The following is a 19177-nucleotide window of genomic DNA, read 5'->3' as shown; positions in this document are numbered from 1 at the left end:
GGGAATAGTATAAGGTAGCACCATTGTAGAAGAATACAGGTAGATGCATCAACGCTTGGGATCATTGACGCTTGGGATCATTTTTTTTTTTCAATTATAAGTAGATTTTTATATGTTTTCTTATACTGCGTCAGTCGGAGGCTATTATAATCCACGTTTTTCAACAATTTTTATAAATTTAAATAATTTTTCATTCAACATTTTCAATTCCAAAATTGGATTGACAGTTCATTGTCCCAGCAGCTGTGTCGACGCGTCTACCTATATTCTTCTACCATGGGAAGTACACAGCGTATTATGCGGGTATGTATCACACGCCAGGCAATTCGTGCCTAATACGAATTGAGACGATACACGTACGTAGTTGCGCCAAAACTACCCTGATTTGTCTAGGCAGCTGACGTTCTTCAGCTGCAATGGATGGGGTTTGGACTCCGAGGATGGCATCGGTTAAAATACTCAGGGCACCTCTTCGGATTAGTCACCGTTACGTCGTTAAAAGTGACTGAGGTCTTTGTATCCTTTTTCACAGGGGTCGAGAGCGCCTTCACCGCTACCCAATGCAACACTCTAGATGGTCTAGCCACTTATTCTCCTCTACTAACCGGTTGACCAGAGAACTAGTTGAAGCCTCGGCCGAAAGTTCAATGTTTGACAGATGTACCTAAAATTCGACTTAAAGTGAGAATACATAAAAGGTTTTTTTGACTGGTTTAAGTCATCGACTGGTTTCTTCGGAGAAGAAAAAAAGAAGCGTAGGGCCAAAATCGAACTAAGTCGACCTGAAACTAATTTGTTCCTTTACGATGAAACCAACTCTACGAAGAAACCAACTGGAACATTGATATGTCAAAATTGTTAAAAGTTTTTTTTGAAAAAAAATGAGTGAATTTTATATGTTTTCTTATACGACGGCAATCGGAGTTTGTTATGATTTTTATTTATCCACAATTTTTATATATTTCAATAATTTTTCATTCAAAGTTTTCAATTCCAAAATTGGTTTTGCACCTATCTGCATTCTTCTACCATGGAACAAAGCTATTATTACAATAATTTGCCATTTTGCCACAAGCGGCTATTTAAGGTTCACCCATAACACATGTTTTCACAAGGAATTAACAACGGAAAACATTTTAAAAGGGAACCAAACTAAACGATTGATTTTCGAAACGGGAGAATGAAGAAAATATAAAAAACATCTGTTAGTCGATTTTCATCTATTCACACGCAATAACTACATACTTGTTTCCTTTTTGGATCGAAGCGTGAAAAAATGTGAACTAAATAAAAAAAAATAGAAAACATCTGCAAGCACTTAAAATACTTAATTCTTGAAAAATAAAAATTTATAGTATTACTTTTTTACAATTATACAACAAGAAAGGGAAATAATTTAGTTTTAAGTAGAAAAATGTGTGCAAAAATCAAATAACTACACAAACAAACGAGGAAAAATGTGTGTATATAAAAAATAACAAAAATAAAAAACTTTTCGGTTTGGTTTATATGTGTGTGAATGTGTGCTAGAGTTGTCCCAGCTGGCAGTTGTATAAAGAAATAAAAATGAATGGATGTATCTTAAAGATATAAATGTATCCAAAGAAATAAAATAATTTCGTTTGAAAGTACATAATGCAAAAATGCAATACCATAACTGTCCCAGACAATATTTCTTCTTTCAATGCCACAATATCAACAAAAACCACAACATCGAGAGCCGCAGCAGCAGAAAAAACTTCATTAACGTCAACGCCGACGCAAGATACAAAAACAAATAGGTTGGTTGTCATTAACTCGGCCACTACTGCTCTGCATAAGCATAATTATTATCATCCACTACAGAAACAACAACAACAACGCAGACGACGATCATATTTTAAGGTGAGTTGCTGTTGTTGGCATTCCTTCTTGTCTGTTCATTTCTTTTTTTATAATAATCTCGTAAATCTCTTTTCATTCATGTTAAATGACAGTTATTGTTGTTGTCGTGGGTAATGTTTGTTACCTGGTTTTTAGGCCTTCCCCCATCATGCCGAGCCAAGTGGTGCTCGGACGTGTGTGTGTGTGCGTTTTGTTTACGTTCTAAAATTCAAAGTGATGAACCTACATTTGTTTGACGAGGGTCGTGTAATAAGTTGAAAAAATAATTTATGAGCTAATTGTTGAAACATTTTTTGTTAATTTTAGAGAGAGAGAGAGGAATAACATCACAAACAAAATTGTGTAATTGCAGGTGAGAGAATAATTAAGGGGGATTTTCGTGAGAACAATTTTTCGAAGTATCCTCAGTGCAATTATCGAGGAATTTCTTGAGGAATTTTTAAAAGAACAACGAAGGTGATCGGGATTTCTTGAAGAAAATATTTTTGAGGACGATTGCGGATGATTCTATTTAATTAATTAAGGTTTAAGAAATATTGAGAGAGACAAACAAAAAAACAACTGGTTAATTGGATATGGGAGAAAAGAGTAACTTGGAGCAATAATCGTGGAGTTTGTAAAAATATTTTTTGAAAGAATGGAATTGTTAATAATGTTCCTTTTTCTAGGACCATCGTGGATTTTTTAAGCACTTTTTTATTCATCGAGAATTTTTTAGAATATTTTCTCAAGAACCATCACAGCAATAATAATGGATGTTTTAAAAACATTTTTGAAGAATATGTACTTTCAAAGGCCATCATGGATTATTTAAGAACTAATGTTTACAGGTTTTAAGATGTTTGGATTGTTGGGAAAGTTTTTCAAGAACCATCAGAGCAATAATAGTGGATTTTTAGAGACATACTTTTCAAAGACCGTCCTGAATTTTTATACCCTCCACCTTGGAAAGGAGGGTATATTAACTTTGTCATAGACCCCATAAAGTATATATATTCATAATCAGCATAAAATTCTAAGTCGATTTAACGATGTCCGTCTGTCTGTCTGTCCGTCTGTCTGTCTGTCTGTCTGTCCGTCTGTCTGTTGAAATCACGATACAGCCCACATTATTTGACGTAGAGCTCCAAAATTTAGCAGAGCTATTTGCATTGTGTCTAGGATGGTTGGTATTGAAAATGAGATATATCGGTCCACGTTCTGGTATAGTCCCCATATAACGGTACCTCCCGATATTCGGTATTTTGATGATTTATGCCACATTTTTTCACGGATTTGTCTTAAAATTGGTATTTGTAGGTCATAGCGGGTCCCTGAGCGTGTGGCAAAACATTGCATGTATAGGTCCACGTTGTGGTATAGCCCCCATATAAAGGTACCTCCCGATATTTAGTATTTTAGTTTTTTTACCACATTTTTTCACGGATTTGTCTGAAAATCGGTAATTGTTGGTCATAATGGGTTCCAGCTCCGGTAGCGAAACATTTTATGTATAGGTCCACGTTTTGGTATAGTCCCCATATAACGGTACCTCCAATATTCGGTATTTTGATGATTTTTGACATATTTTTTCACGAATTTCTCTGAAAATTGGTAGTTGTAGATCATAATGGGTCCCAGTTCGTGTGGCGAGTCATTGTAATTATAGGTCCACGTTTTGGTATAGCCCCCATATAACGGTACCTCCCGATATTCGGTAATTTGGCGATTTTTGGCACATTTTTTTAAGTAATTTTCATAATGGGCTCTAGCTCCGATGGCGAAACATTGCATGTGTAGGTCCACTATTTGGTATGGCCCCCATATAACGATACCTTCCGATATTCGGCATTTTAATGGTTTTTGCCACATTTCTTCTAATGTTTCCTTTACACTATGGTGGACGGTATTAAAAGTTTGGCCCGACCGAACTTAATGTTTTTTTACTTGTTTTAATATATTTTCGAAGCCATCATGAGTTCTTTCATGACGATATTTTAAAGAAGACCAATTAAGCAACAAATTTTAATTTTTTAAAATCCCAAGTTTTTCAAGAATTATTTTATAAAAGTAGTTTTGGAATGAAAAGAATATTTTAATCAAAGAATTTTTCAAGGAACATCGAAGACCAACAAAACAGCAATCGCTCATACAACTCAAATGGTACCAAATTGTGTCCACTTATTGTACGAATATGTCATAAGCCTATCTCAATTATTCTATTTGGTAGTATTCGGCCACTTTGCAAATTCACCTCCATATCTCTACTCTAGATATCAAAACGCAAAAATTTCAAAATACTTTACATAACATTTAGTAAAATATCCATTTCGTAGGTATCCCTTCTGTATATCTCTGATTGCACCTTTAGCGATAAATATTATGATGAACAAATTATGTTTTTCTACACGAGACTCATTTCGATTTCGAATTGAAGTATCATTTCTTGTTAAGAATTTTATAACTGAATCATTTTTTTCCAATTCGAAATTTGTTTCCACCATCGGTGGTGACATTACACAACTACGCCTTGTGTCTTTTATTTTTCTTTTGTTTTTTTTTTTTCTATGACATATTGACATATTTACATAAAATTATAAAACCAAAGAATACAACTAATTAAAATGCATTAAAACTATCGCGTTGGGTTCGTTTTCTTTTGTGTTTCATTTAATATTCAAAAGACGAAATTAGTATTCCCATGCCATGTTTAGTGGCGCATATCGATAATGACATCATCAAGAACATTCAATTAGTTCCGACGATCATATTCGACTAGTACACAATATCTATTTTTATATTTCTTCCCCTTATTTGTTTTGCTGACAATGTGAAATATCGTTTTGAAAGAATATCCAAATTGCCCAAAAAAATAGAAATGGCATGGCAAGTGTTATGAGAGACGTTGATGATAGTGCGATTTTCTTGGAGATCTTTCATGGAATGTTTAATTGCTTATTTTCATGTTGTTCCAATTACTGACAAATCAATTTGTTTATTTAACATTTAAAGTGGTTTGTTAGTTAGGCTTATTTTTTTTTTTTTTTTTCAAATGAAAGAAAAAAAATTTTAAGAGATTTGAAAATCATTTTTTAAATATTTTTGGAGGATCATCAAAACGATAAACATAAACATACTTTTCAAGAACGACCAGGGCCATAATGGTGGATATATAAGAATATCTTTCAAGTATCATTATTTAAGACAAAAATTGTCAAAAAATATTTAAACAAAACAGTCATGAATTTCAGGGCAATAATCATGAATTTAATATGAACATTGTTTAGGAATATTCTCATATAGACCATCAGAACGTTTAAAGATATTTTGTGAAAGACCATCAACCCAATAATCATTGATTTTGGTCAAGGAACATTGACGACCAACAAAACAGCTATTGCCTATATAACTCAAATAGTACCAACATTTGTGCTTTTAGTTCGAATTGTCACATTTATTCTTTTAGCACTTTTCGATCACTTTTTTTTAAAAAAATTTCAAATTTTAACTTCTCATTTAGACCCGAAATCACAAAATTTTCGAAACACCATCCATAAAATGTGGTACCTTTTGTACATTCCATGCACTTGATTATCTTTCCTAAATACAAAGGGATCAGCATTCCCTGATGCTGTTTATCCCTAGACCTTAACAGACCTTAAGCCCGTCTCTCATAGAATACCTAACGATCATCTATTGTTCATAGAAGACCTTAAGTTCATCTGATGTCCATAGAACCCCTTAAAGTCATCTGTTTCCTATAGAATAGCTTGATGTTATCGAGAGCCCATAGGGTCATCTATTGCCCATAGAAGAGTTTAAGACCATCAGAAGACCTTAAGGTCGTCTATCCTTCATAGTAGACAATAAGGTCATCTATTCTCCATAGAAGACTTCAAACCAAAAATTGTCAATAGAAGACCTTAAACCACAATCCACCACAATCCACAAAAGACGTTATGAATATCTATTGTCCCTAGAAGACCTTGAGGTCGTCTACTGTCCATAGATGAACTTAGGATTATCCTTTGTCCATTGAAGACCTTAAGGTCATCTATTGCCCCTAGATAAGTTTTAAGTCATCTCTTGGTCACAGAACACCTTATGGTCAACTTTTGTCTATAGAAAACCTTCCATAGAAAACCTCAGGGTCATATTTTGTCTTAAGAAGACCTTAGGGTCATCGAATGTCCATGAAAGACCTAAAGATCATATATTGTCCATAAAAGACCTTATGGTCATCCATTGTCCATAGAAGACCTTAAGGTTATATTTTGTCCATAAAAGACTTTAGGGTTATGTATTGTCGCTGGAAGACCTTCAGGCCATCTATTGTCCATAGAAGAACTTAGGGTTATCTATTGTCTCTAGAAAACACTAAGGTCATCAATTGTTCATAGATGTCCAAAGAAGACTTTAGGGCCATATCTTAAATATAGAAGACCTGAAGGCCATCTTCTATACATTGGGGACCCAAAGGGCCTATATATAGCAACGTTGAAATTGACAAAAATTTGAATAGAGGCTACAGAACAGATTGTCGAAAACGTTATTTCCGCTATCTCTGATACTTCTGAAATCAGGGTGGAAAAGTCCCAAATGCCATCCATGGAAATGTGTCCAGTTTGAGCGCCAAAACAATAGAGTCTGTAATTTAAATCCTAATTTTAGATCATCTGAAATTAAATACAATACGCTAAAAATCATGAGAGGATATTTTTTCCGTTTAGACGTCAAAAAAAATTTAATTTTTGTAATTCAAATCCAAAAAAGTGAAAGTTACTTCAACAATCAGAGAGAAACCCTTATTTTGGATTCTTGAAAATCACCAAATTCCATGCGTGGATATTTTCCCTTCTTGGGCGCCAATGAAATCCAAGTCCCAATGTTGGATTTTCGGAAATTAAAGCAAATTTGATTAGAAACATTAGAGGAATGTTCTCCCCAAGTAACTTCGAAAGGGGGCTAAATCTTCAACGAATCTTTTTGGAAGAAGTTAAATATTTTCTCAGCTTGGGCGCCAAATTTCGTATTTTATTTGCAATTCAAATGAAATCCAAGTCTCAAAGTTGGATCTCCGGAAATTAAAGCAAATTTGATTAGACACATGAGCGGAATGTTCTCCCCAACTAACTTCGAAAGGGGGCTACATCTTTACTACCTAAACTACCCACTGAGATACCGAAAACCTACTTTATTTTGGACATACATTACTGCTGATTGGTTGGAAATTTGGACCAAAATTGTTTCAAAAGTCTGAAAATCAAGAGGGACTTTGCGTAAATGTGGGTCGATGTAGCCCATTTTCTCATAACAAACTTTTTAAAAAAGACTTGATGAGGTTCACAATGAATACGACAGAATGGCAAATTTAACATGCCCTCCATCCTTAAGGTGGACGGCCATGCATAAATCGGCTCAGCATGTGGTTTCTTGCAGATTAACAAAAGAATTTATGTGGCCATCATAGTTCCTTTTACACGTTACAAAGATACGCACGGAGACATAATAATCCCTGTACCACACACTGTTGTGGGTTATAAAACACACGCATTGTAACGCCTCTTCAATTACAACCTCTGTGCACCTTCGGCACCTGTCCATGGTGGTTTTAATGCAAATTAACTTTAAATTGTTCATCTCAAAACTACATTACAACCGAAATGGAGATAATGCGTGTTTGTTCGCAAGAAGTTCATCTTCATCCACCTTATGGTTCGTTCCCCTTAATTATTTTCTAATCCTCTTACTTCCTAATTTTCAAATGACCCTTTTTTCAACGAACTATTCTGGCTACCTGCATCAATGCTTAGTCATGCATGACACACCACTTCCACCATCACACGCACACCATACTGCTCCAAATACCATGTTTTGTAAAGAAGAACCTCAAAAGATCATAGAGATCGTCGAGTTTCAATGCATTCCTCAGCTAATGATGTTTTAATTGTGAAACGATTCGATTTCAATCCCCGTGCACAAACACTTTTACTCACGCACACACACACACACACACACACACACACACACACACACACACGTGAATAGCTATTTTGCATATTCCATAGAATTCTTTGTCGTCAGTCTTCAATCTATGTATGGCTGAAGAAGGTGTTACAAAGGGGTCTGTGAGTTGCATTTCCAACAAAGCCAAGCACAAGCATACATATTTTTTTTATTGGAAAAACCAAAACAAGTTTTGGTTTCAGAAGCAAACGGAGCGAACGATCGACCGACCGGCATTTCAATTGATGTAAGAATTGATAAGGTGTGCTTTTATCTCTACCTTAAACGGAGGAAAAGTGGTTGAGCGTCATATTTTTTATTGTTTATGTTATTTTGTTTCAATACAAATAAATAAACAAAATTAAACAAAATCGTAGAAAATTGATAACGTCTTACCGACATGCATCAGGCATGCCATTGACAGTAGAATTTTTTCATTTTTTTTTTTTTTTTTTAATATTTTTCCTATATTCATTATTTTTCTTCTTTTTTTACAGCGTGAACCGATATTCGTACTCATCATAATGCGGTTAAATTTGAAGGCAGTTTTGTTATTACTGACAGTAGCTGTGGTAAGTTTGGAATGCATTTTATTTTTATTTAAATACCATTTTAATTACATTTCACAACGGCTAAAATAATGAATTGAGACATGCAGCGGAGTCCATACTCCAGCATTGGGGAAATGAAACCTCATATAGTCAAGGTTTCGTTTCAAATATTATGTATTGTAACGTAGCAGAAAGGCAGACGTTGGGCGCCACAAGTGCTTTAAAATGAACTAAAATAGAATATTACCAATTGGGCGCCATTTAAAAAAAAAAAAAAACAAAGTAATTAACGCCATGACATTGTGAATGGACCGAGCTTCCTCCATCCATCGGTGTAGAGAAGAAGCTCTATGGCATAGAAATTCAAAGATATTTCAGTTTCCAATTTCATAAAAAATTAAAGTTTGGCAGAGTCCATACTCTAGCATTGGGGAAATGAAATCCATATAGTCAAGGTTTCGTTTCCAACATTATGTATTGTAACGTAGCAGCAAAGCAGACGTTGGGCGCCACAAATTAAAAAAAAAAAATACAACTGAATATCACTGATTGGGCGCAATTTTGGTAAAAAAAAAACAAAGTAATCCACACCATGACATTTTGAATGGACCGAACTTCCTCCATCCAACGGTGTAAAGAAGGACATCTGTGGCATAGAAATCCAAAGATATTTTAGTTTCCAGTATTTCAGATTAATTGCAGTTGAACGTCGAGCACCCGTGGTGCTTTTAAAAAGTGAAATTAAATATCAATGATAGGGCGCCATTTCGAAAAAGAAAATAAAACAAAGTCATGCGCACCATGACATTATGACAAACACAATTAAACGTTGGGCGCCACAAGTCACTGTGGTTAAACAAAAATCTAAACCATGACATTGTGAATGGGTCGTACCTATTCCGACATAACGTTTAAAGGAATGGCCTGCATGATATAGAAATCATAAGATCTACAATTTCCTGGCATAGATTGTAGTACTCATTACAAGCTTAAAACTTTAAATACGAAATTTGAAACGATTTCGGTCAAAAATGTCGCTAAAATCATCAAACTACCGAATATTGGGTGGTACCGTTGTATGGGAGCTATACGATATCTTTGACCTATATAGACAGTTATCTTTAAGGGGGTAAAGTACTCAGAAGAATACCTTGTATGGATTTTCGGACAATTCCATTGAAAAGTTTGGCTACAATCATCAAAATACCGAATATGGGGGGGGGGGGGGTGCCATTGTATGCGGGCTTTATAAATATGCTCTTCCAGATTTCCGAAAGAACTCCTTGTCATGACTTTCAGACAATTCCATTGAAGAATTTAGCTACAATCTCAAAATACCCAATATTGGAATATACCGTTATATGGGGAATATACGATATCGTGGACCTATATAAATATGCTCTTCAAGTAACTCCGAAGAAAGTCTTTGTGTGAATTTTCAGATAATTCTATTGAAAATATTGCTACAATCATCAAAATACCGAATATCGTGAGGTATCGTTATATGGGACCCAAACGATATCGTGCACCGATATAGTCCATCTTCGAAGTCGACCTGCCTACACACAAAAGAGTAGCTTCCTATCTTAATTCGTTTTGACCCTAGCGTGATTACAACAGACGGACGTCCATATGTCCGGACGGAAAGGACTAGGAATTTTTACGTTGATCAAGAAAATATATATTTTGCTAGGTCTAAAATTATCATTTTGATGAGTTACAAACGAAATGACGAACTTAATATACCTCCATACTATGTATGGTGGAGGGTATAAACTACAAAGAAATTATCAATGGATCGAAGTTCCCCTCACAGATTTATAAGAAAATACCTGTATGATACAGAAATCCAAAAAGATATACAGGTTTCCAATATTTCGATTCAATTAAAATTAAATGTTGGGCGCCACAAGTGCTTTGGTTTTTTGGGCGCCACCTTGGTTGAAAAAAACCAAATTAATCCAAACCATGACTTTGTGAATGTATCAAACACTTTCCTCACCCAGACGTGTTATTAGGAACTTCTATGATATAGCAAACCAATTATATTCCAGGTCCCAATATTAAAAATTAACTGAAGTTAAACGTTGGGCGCCACAATTGCTTGAAAAAAAGTTAAATAAAATATCACGGATTTGGGGCGTGATTTTAGTATTTTTTTCCTGTTTGGGCGCCAAAAATCTAATTTCTCATTCTAATAAAATCAATCTATAATCTTACCCTTTGCGAAACTTAAAGAAAATTTCACTAGAGTTGTTCCCAGTTTGGGCGATAAAGACTTATTTTCATTCCTAATTAAGTCCAAAGGTGGGAATACATAAAGCGCTTATCTGGCTAACTTAAGTCATTGGCTGGTTTCTTCGGAAATTAACAAAGGAGCCTAGGGCTAAAATCGAACTAAGTCAACCTTAAACTCCTTTGTTCATCTACGAAGAAGCCAGCCGATGACTTAAGCCAATCAAATATGCGCTTTATGTATTTCCACCCTTAGTCCCAACGTTGACTTTTCGGAAATCGAAAGAAATTTTACCAGATTCTTGAAAAGAGGTTTTCCCAAATGTTATTTCCGCAATCTCTGAATCTTCTGAAATCACGGTGGAAAAGTGCCAAAAGCCATCCCTGGAAATTTGTCCAGTTTGGGCGCCGAAACAATATAGACTCATATTTAAGCCCTAATATTAGATTATCTGAGATTAAAGACAATACCCCAGAAATCACGAAAGGATATTTTTCCGTTTAGGCGACAAAAAAAAGTAATTTCATCTTGTAATTCAGAACCAAAAAAAAATCCAAGAAAATGAAAATTACCTCAACAGTCAGAGTGAACCCCTTATTTTGGATTCCTTAAAATTGAAGGTAAAATCACAAAAACCATGCGTGGATATTTTCCCAGTTTGGGCGCCAAAAATCGCATTTAATTTGAAATTCAAATGAAATCCAAGTCCCAATGTTGAATCTCCGGAAAATAAAAGAAATTTGATTAGAAGCATAAGACGTATCTTCTCTCCCAAGTAACTTCGAGAGTGGTGGAATGAAATTTATTCCTTTTAGGCGCCACAAATATCCAATATAGTTTGTAATTTAATGAGAATTTTTTTGCAGCTTGAGCGCCGAAAAAATCCTAATTTCCTAATTAAATAAAATAAAAGCCAAGTTCTGACATTTGCTCTCCCAAAATCGAAAGAAATCCTACAAAAAGTTTGTAAAGAAGAATTTTCCCCAAAGTTGGGCGCCAAAAATTTCAGAATAATCCCGAATTCATCTACTAATTCCGTCCCTAGGAAATTGAATCAAAAGTGACTGAACCCTGCTTGGTTTACTCTCAGTTTAACTCTCAGCTATAATGTCCCTATCCTATTCTCTCGAGTAACTCTTCACTACCAACACAAAAGCTTTGATTGTGTATGTGTGTGTATTGTCTAGAGAGAGAAACTCTCCATCTCTACGCAAAATTTAAAAATCATGAAATCAAGCTTCACTTCATTGAAAACTGAAAAGCTGCTCCAAAAAGCTGTTTCCAATGTTTTTGTTAAACAAGTGAACAGTTCTGATGGTGAGTTTACTAATCGGTGGCGAGTTTTATACACAAAACTATGATTGTGTGAGAGTGGTGTCAAATTTCACATGGGAAGTGTTTTGGCTAGCCCTGGTCTAAACCCCAGTACATAGTTTTTCCTGAAAAGTTAGGAAAGTTTTTGAAACCGGGACCAAAAGGCATTAAAGATCCTCACCGCTAACAGAACAAGCAACATGAACTTTTTAAGAATATTTGTTCAAGACAGTAGATAATATTTTTTATGGACCGATCTATCGGATATTTTTGATTATTTCCTAAGGATATAATATTTTTCATGGACTAATAGGACAAACGTGAATTTTTAAAAATATATTTTTTTCAAGGACCAACAGACCTTAACCTTTTTTTTTTTAAATGTATATAACTTTATTTAATTTTAATCGTATATATTTCTCCATATTGTTCTCCTTTCAGGTTGTTATAACATGTGCCGTTTATATGCGCTGTGCCGAATTTATATTTCCCCGTGACTTAGTTAGACATTGGGATCCCAAGCTGTATGCCGTTGGCGGTGGTTTGGATCTACTCAATACCAATAACATAGAAGGTGATGGCGGTGGTGGGGGCGGGTCTAGTGACAATTCAGTACCATTACAGGACATCAAGTGCCTAATAAATCAAGAGTATACCATAAATTGTAAACGTGATGAAGAGGCCCACGAAATCTATGTGCCTTTTTCATTTTTGCGCACATATTTCGATATATCCGGTTCGATGAGTAATCCCTCATCGCCGCAGACCTTGGAGGCAATGAATAATGATGTACTTGCTGGTGGTGGGGGCGGAGTTGCCGAACCACAATTCCTGTGGATGCATAGTACGGCAAAAATTAATTTACCCAAGGCCAAATATGATGCTCGCGGTCTATTTATGTATTTCGAGAATTATAATGTGGAGGTGAGTAGAAAATTCAAATTGTTTTCAATATGAAAATGTCTTATTTATTTTTTTCCTTTTGTGTCTAGGCTCGAGATCGTGTCAAATGTATAAGTGCTGCCGAGGGTGTACCAATCAGTACACAATGGGAGAAACGGGGCTACTTTTATCCCACACAAATAGCGCAATTTGCTTTGTCACATTATAGTAAGAATTTAACAGAACCGGCACCGAGGATAAATGTAAGTTACTCTACAAGAAAAAGGTTTTTGAAACTGTTTCTGTATGACGATGCGAACACCCTCCAACATTTGGAACAAATTTGGAAATTTTCAAAAAAAAACTTAAAAATACCGAATATATCTATACGAAGACGTGGACCTACATAGGCAACTTTTGTCATAAGCCATTACAATATTCAAATACGAAACATGAAAAAAATCCGGTGAACAATGTATGAAACTTGAAAAGAAAATCCGAAAATAATGTACCGTTATTCAGTGCTATACGAAGACCTGGACCTGCATAGACAATTTTCTGTCATAGGCTGTAGTACCTATTTCGAACTTAAAATACAACATCTTAAACAGTTTTGGTGAACATAGTACCTAAAATCGTCAAAATACCGAATATAGGGGACTGCTGATATATGGGGCTATACGAAGACCTGGACCTTCATATGCAATTTTCTGTCAAAAGTTATGGCGTTGCCAGATGGGTCCGTCGAATATGGACATACAGAAAGGAAAATCCGAAAATAATGTACCGTTATATCTGGGTTATGCGAAGACCTGGACCTGCTTAGGCAATTTTCTGTCATAGGCTGTAGTATCCATAAAAAACTTAAAATACAAAATTTGAAACAACTCCGGTGAACAATGCCGCTAAAATAATCAAAATACCGAATATTGGGATGTACCCTTATATGGGGGCTATACGAAGACGAGGACCTGTATACGCATTTTTTTTTTTTTTGGTCATAGGCTGTAGTAAACATTACGAATTCTAAATACGAAATTTGAAACAACTTCGGAGAATAATGTCGCTAAAATCATCAAAATACCGAATATCGCGGGGGTACCGTTGTATGTGGCCTATATAGTATAGTGGACCTATTTAGATATTTCTCTTCCAGGGGGTAAAGTGCTTGGAAAGAATTTCTATTATAGATTGTTAGACAATTCCATTGAAAAAGTTAAATAAAATCATCCAAATACTGAATATAGGGAAGTACCATTATATGGAGGATATACGATATGGTAGACCTATATAAACAATTCTCTTCCAAGTGGTAAAGTGCTCAGGAAGAACTCTTTGTGTGGATTTTCAGACAATTCTATTGGAAAATATAGTTAAAATCATATCAAAATATCGAATATCGGAGGGTACCGCTATATGGGAGCTATACGATGTCGTGGACCAATATAGATCATTTTCTATTTTAATATTTTTTAATTTTTTTGCGTTAAATTCAAAATTTGAAAAATCCACTTGGGATGATGATTTTCTTTCGTATTTGTCATTCAAAAATAGGTCCATCATTTTACTATCAAAACTTAGTACTTCTTAAGGCCTTTTCATTTGTTTTAATAAAAATTATACTGTGCAAATAAAAATGTATTTCGAAATGGAATTCGCTAACCCATGTCCTTATCCTTACAGATACTGGAAAATGCCGATGATGTACGCAACACTTGGCAAATACCAAAAGGCAGTAATCTCTCACGCATTTGGCATCCGAAATTCAACTCAACTGTCATCCAATACGAAACTGGCGCTGATTTTGACAGTGCCATTACCCTTAATAATATCAATCAAGCCATGGACTTGGTCTTGAGCGTTGATTTACTCCTAATAACGAACAGCAGCAGCCTATTGGTTACCATTGAAAATCATGAAACCAAACGTACTTATCGTGTTCATTATATACCTGCCGATTTGCTGCTAAGTGTACAAGATGATAACATCTATTATGGTTTGGGTGGAACACAAACTCTCAATAAATGGCGACACTTGACGCGCGACCTGCACATAGATGTACAAAAGGGTCTGGCTCTGGAGTCACCGAAAAAATCCTCCTTAGCGAATAAGGTTAAACGTTCCGATCTACGTGTTGTCTCCATTGCATTTATGGGCATTGGTTTCTTCGATAATGTCTCACTGTCCACGAGTAATCATTTGGCACATTTTTACGATGCAGCCGAATGGTTTATTTCACATCAAGACTTGCGAACTGGTGGCTGGCCAAATCCAGTGCGACGTAGTTTAAATGGTTTTGCTGAACTAAAACCCGGCTGGCTATCGGCCATGGGTCAGGGCCATGCAATATCGGTGTTGGCTCGTGCCTACTGGCATTCGGGTGATAAACGTTATTTAAGGGCTGCCACATTGGGTCTGAAACCGTATCGTGTACTCTCGAAAGATGGTGGGGTGCTGGCGCAGTTTATGGATAAATACAATTGGTAAGTTTGAATTAAGACAAACGTGGATTGGTTTAGGGATATTTTTGAAGGACTATTAGACATTGAATCGTCGGTTTTTAAGACTTTGTTCGAGGATCAACATACGTGCAATTTTTAAAAACATTTTATTCAAACTCTGATTTTTTACGACCAACAAACTTGGATTTTTAGATTTTTTTTAAAGGACCATTAGAACTACATTCTTGCACTTTTTAAGACTGTCACGGTCACGGATTTAGTTTTTTTTAGGAAATTTTACATATCTGGCTGTGAATTAGTTAAAAATATTTCCCATTAGATTTTTTCAAGAATTTTTTAGGAGCCATTAGACTTTATTTCGTAATTCTTAAGGGACCCGTAAGCCTATCACTCAGGTTGTGTTTAAAAGGCTTTTTCCTAGCAGACCATGATTTTGAGTGCTTATATCACTTTGTGTCAAGGGCCACTGGACCTATAATCGCAAATTTAAAAAAAATATATATTTTTTTTTTGTCAACGGATTAATTTGTCAGAATATTTTTTGCCGAACTATAAAAATTTATGGGCTCACTATGCGATTGATAATTGTTTCGTGCCACTAAGGGCTTTATCTCCAGTTTTTTGTGTGCAGAAATAAAAGCTAATCCGATCTGTCAGAAACGTATGCCGGTAATAGTCATATAACCCGTTCTTTTTTATTAAAGAACCGGACTTCCTAGACCTGACAATTCCCAATGTGAATGAGTATTTTCAGTTTTTATACCCTACACCACAAGGTGGTCAGGGTATGTTTGCGCATTTCTTCACAAGATAATCGGTCAAAATTTTGATATAGCTCCCATATATATCTTCGTCCGGTTAGCCTTGTATTATGCATCAAACGTGTAATATCGGCCCGCATAGCATGGAATTTTGCATATACGACTAAATTAAGCCTGGAAATAAGTGTTTGATCCAAATCGGTTCAGATATAGCTATAGCTCTGTAACAAAGATATTTGGGCAAATACAGCTAAGAAAAAAACTCTCCCAAAATTTATGGAGATCGGTTCAGATTTAGATATATAGCTCCCTTATATATTGTTCATTCGATTAACCTTCTATTGTGCACCAACCGTGTTATAGGTTGAAATAAAAAAAACTGCTACAAAGTCATACGCCATAATTTTTACATTTTTTTAATTTTATTGAATTAAAGCAAAAAATTTCGGAAATAGCATCAAATTTTAAAATAAGTTTAGATTTGTTCGAATTGGTCACCTTTGGCACGAATTATGGCCTTCAAACGGCCAGTCAATGTTGTTCTGCTCTAGTAAATATGCAAAGTGGTGTAGGGTATCATAAAGTCCATCCCGCCCGACTTTTAGACATTCTTCACTATTTTTTTCTCTTTATTTTGCTGTTCTGAAATGAAAAAAAAAAACAATATTTTTTATATACAAAGAATAGAAATTCCAGTTTTTATTCCACATTTAGGTCTTACAGAAAAATTTTCGAGAACAAAAGATAACAACATGGGTTCATGCTGGGATACCGAATTATTTAAATTTGTAAACCATTTGTTCTCCTTAATAAAGAAGGCTACAAAAGCTTGTCCCTATCTTATTTCAGTATTATTATTTGTTTTTATAAAAATATTTTTTGTCTTCTGCAGGTATGAAGAATATCCAACAACGCCAGCTTCATTTGTATTAAACGGTTTCATATATTCCCTGTTGGGTCTATATGACCTAAACACCACGGCGCCCTCCTTTATTGCCAAAGAGGCTGGCAAACTCTTCGATCAGGGTATGTTGTCGCTAAAGAAAATGTTGCTGCTATATGACACCGGTTCGGGTACCAGTTACGATTTGCGACATTTAAGCTTAGGCGTTGCCCCAAATCTAGCACGATGGGACTATCATGCAACACATGTTAATCAGCTGCTCTTGTTGGCCACCATTGACAGCGATCCCATTATTGCACAAACGGCCGAACGTTGGAAGGGTTACATGTTTGGTAAACGGGCAAAACATAATTAGTACTTTTTTAGTTTCCATTTGAATTTTGCTTTACACAAATTCCTCGGTACCATTTCTTTTGGTACTCTATTGTCTTTTCCTATGCTCTTGGAAAACAAAAAGCAAAAGAAGAAATGAAAAAAAAAAAACAAAAGTGATATCGCACATCTTAACTTAAGTATTTTGTTATTTATTTTTGTACTTTGATAAACGCTGAGATATGACGAAGGAGAAAAATAACACAAAACGAAAAAAAAACAGACTTTCCTAAAGCAAAAAATGTTTTTTTAGAATTTATGATGAAATCTATATTCTTGTCCACTTTTTTTATTTTTTCGTTTTAAACATAACCATACTGTTCAAAACAGTATTCGAATGATGTAGTATTAGATGATTTTCTTTTTTATTTTATTTAATAAGTTTTGTATTATATTTTATTGTATGTATGTATTCTTTTTTTCTACTGTGTGTATACTATTGTTCGTAAAGAAAAAGTTTTGCTGTTTATTTCGGTGCTTATAAATACTTAGAATATATAAATATCAGTTTTTTTATATTATTTTGATACTAAGTTTTTTTACATACATATATAGAACTAAAAGTGTACCTCTTTAATATGCAATTACGTAAAGAAATGTTCTTTTTTTAATAAACAAAAAAAAAAAAAACAAATAACTTAAGAAACTAACTTGTTCGTAAACCTTAAGAATAACTTAAAGCAATAGCCAAGATATTAATTTAACATGGATTTAAATTTGTTATAATTTACACTTTGTATTTACATATTACACCACTTTCCAGCCAAAGGATATTTTGACAGTAATTTTTATATCAAATTGTAGCTCTGACATTCAATGTGATAAAAGAACGAAAACAGACATGTGTTTTCCAGGACCATGCCATTAAAAAAATGATGATTTTCTCAGATTTAGTTTGGGGTTTTTATTTCCTCCCTGAGACAGAGATGTAACTCTTGTCATTTGCAGGGTGAGATAAAAAAAAACTGCAACAAAGTCAAACACTATAATTTTTACATTTTTTTTAAATTTTATTAAATGAAAGCAAAAAATGTCGGAAATAGCATCAAATTTTAGACAAGGTTTAGATTTTTTCGAATTGGTCACCTTTGGCACGAATTATGCCCTTCAAACGTCACACTCTGCCCGAATGTTGTTCTGCGGTATTTTGACCCATTCACGGCGAAGCGCTTGCTTGAAGTGATCGACACTTTGGTATTTTTTAGTGCCAACCTCACTTTTCAAAATGCTCCATTCATAATAGTCCAACGGATTGGAACCTCATTTTGTAACCATTCTTGGGTGGTGGGTGCTAAGTGCGATGATGCTGAGTCCTGTTGGAATCTCCAAGGTCTGCGGCCAAAATGTTTGCATGCCCAAGGCTTTAATACACCCTCCAGAATATTTTCCCGACAATATTCGGCATTTATTCTGATGCCACGGTCGATGCGAGCGGAGAGCGACCATCGGCTGTTATGACGGCCCACAACATCACCATGGCCAGCGCTTGAGTTGTGGTGGCCAACCATACGTGCACATTTTCAGCTGACCTCTTTGGCAAGTAAACACGATCATTTTTTTTTTTTTTTTTTTTTTTTTTTTTACAAACTGCTGCGACAAATAATGTTTTCTCATCGGAGAAAACCCAATTTGGCAGTTCAGTACTGTAGAAAGTAGTTTCCATTATTTAACCCAGAAATTTTACCGATTAACAGATATGTTTCTGAATGTATTGTAACTTGAGTAAAAGCATACTATTAGTTGGATACAGAAGGTATGCCAACTTGGACAAATATGTAAACCAGTATGATACGTTGTCATACGGAAGGTATGGCAACATGGATGAA

At 35.0% G+C, this 19177-nt stretch overlaps 1 protein-coding gene across 4 annotated transcripts; it reads left to right on the top strand.

Annotated features, from left to right (window-relative positions):
- Positions 1 to 1213: 1213 nt before the first annotated feature.
- Positions 1214 to 18924, top strand: LOC101895364 (D-glucuronyl C5-epimerase B). 4 transcript variants are annotated; one of them, XM_005180208.4, is made up of 6 exons: positions 1214 to 1884; positions 8367 to 8441; positions 12412 to 12894; positions 12963 to 13115; positions 14536 to 15335; positions 16968 to 18924. In XM_005180208.4, the coding sequence occupies exons 1-6, from the start codon at positions 1636 to 1638 to the stop codon at positions 17332 to 17334; spliced, it is 2127 nt and encodes a 708-aa protein (XP_005180265.1). In that variant the 5' UTR covers positions 1214 to 1635; the 3' UTR covers positions 17335 to 18924. The 4 variants fall into 4 exon arrangements, with proteins under 4 accessions (XP_005180265.1, XP_058981660.1, XP_019891192.1 ...); XM_059125677.1 differs by having other exon boundaries at positions 1646 to 1781; XM_020035633.2 differs by lacking the exon at positions 1214 to 1884 and adding an exon at positions 7939 to 8116.
- Positions 18925 to 19177: the final 253 nt, after the last annotated feature.

This window comes from Musca domestica, unplaced genomic scaffold, assembly GCF_030504385.1.
Source record: "Musca domestica strain aabys unplaced genomic scaffold, Musca_domestica.polishedcontigs.V.1.1 35, whole genome shotgun sequence".
NCBI classification, from domain to species: Eukaryota; Metazoa; Arthropoda; class Insecta; order Diptera; family Muscidae; genus Musca; species Musca domestica.
This window is presented reverse-complemented; position numbering and strand designations above follow the sequence as displayed.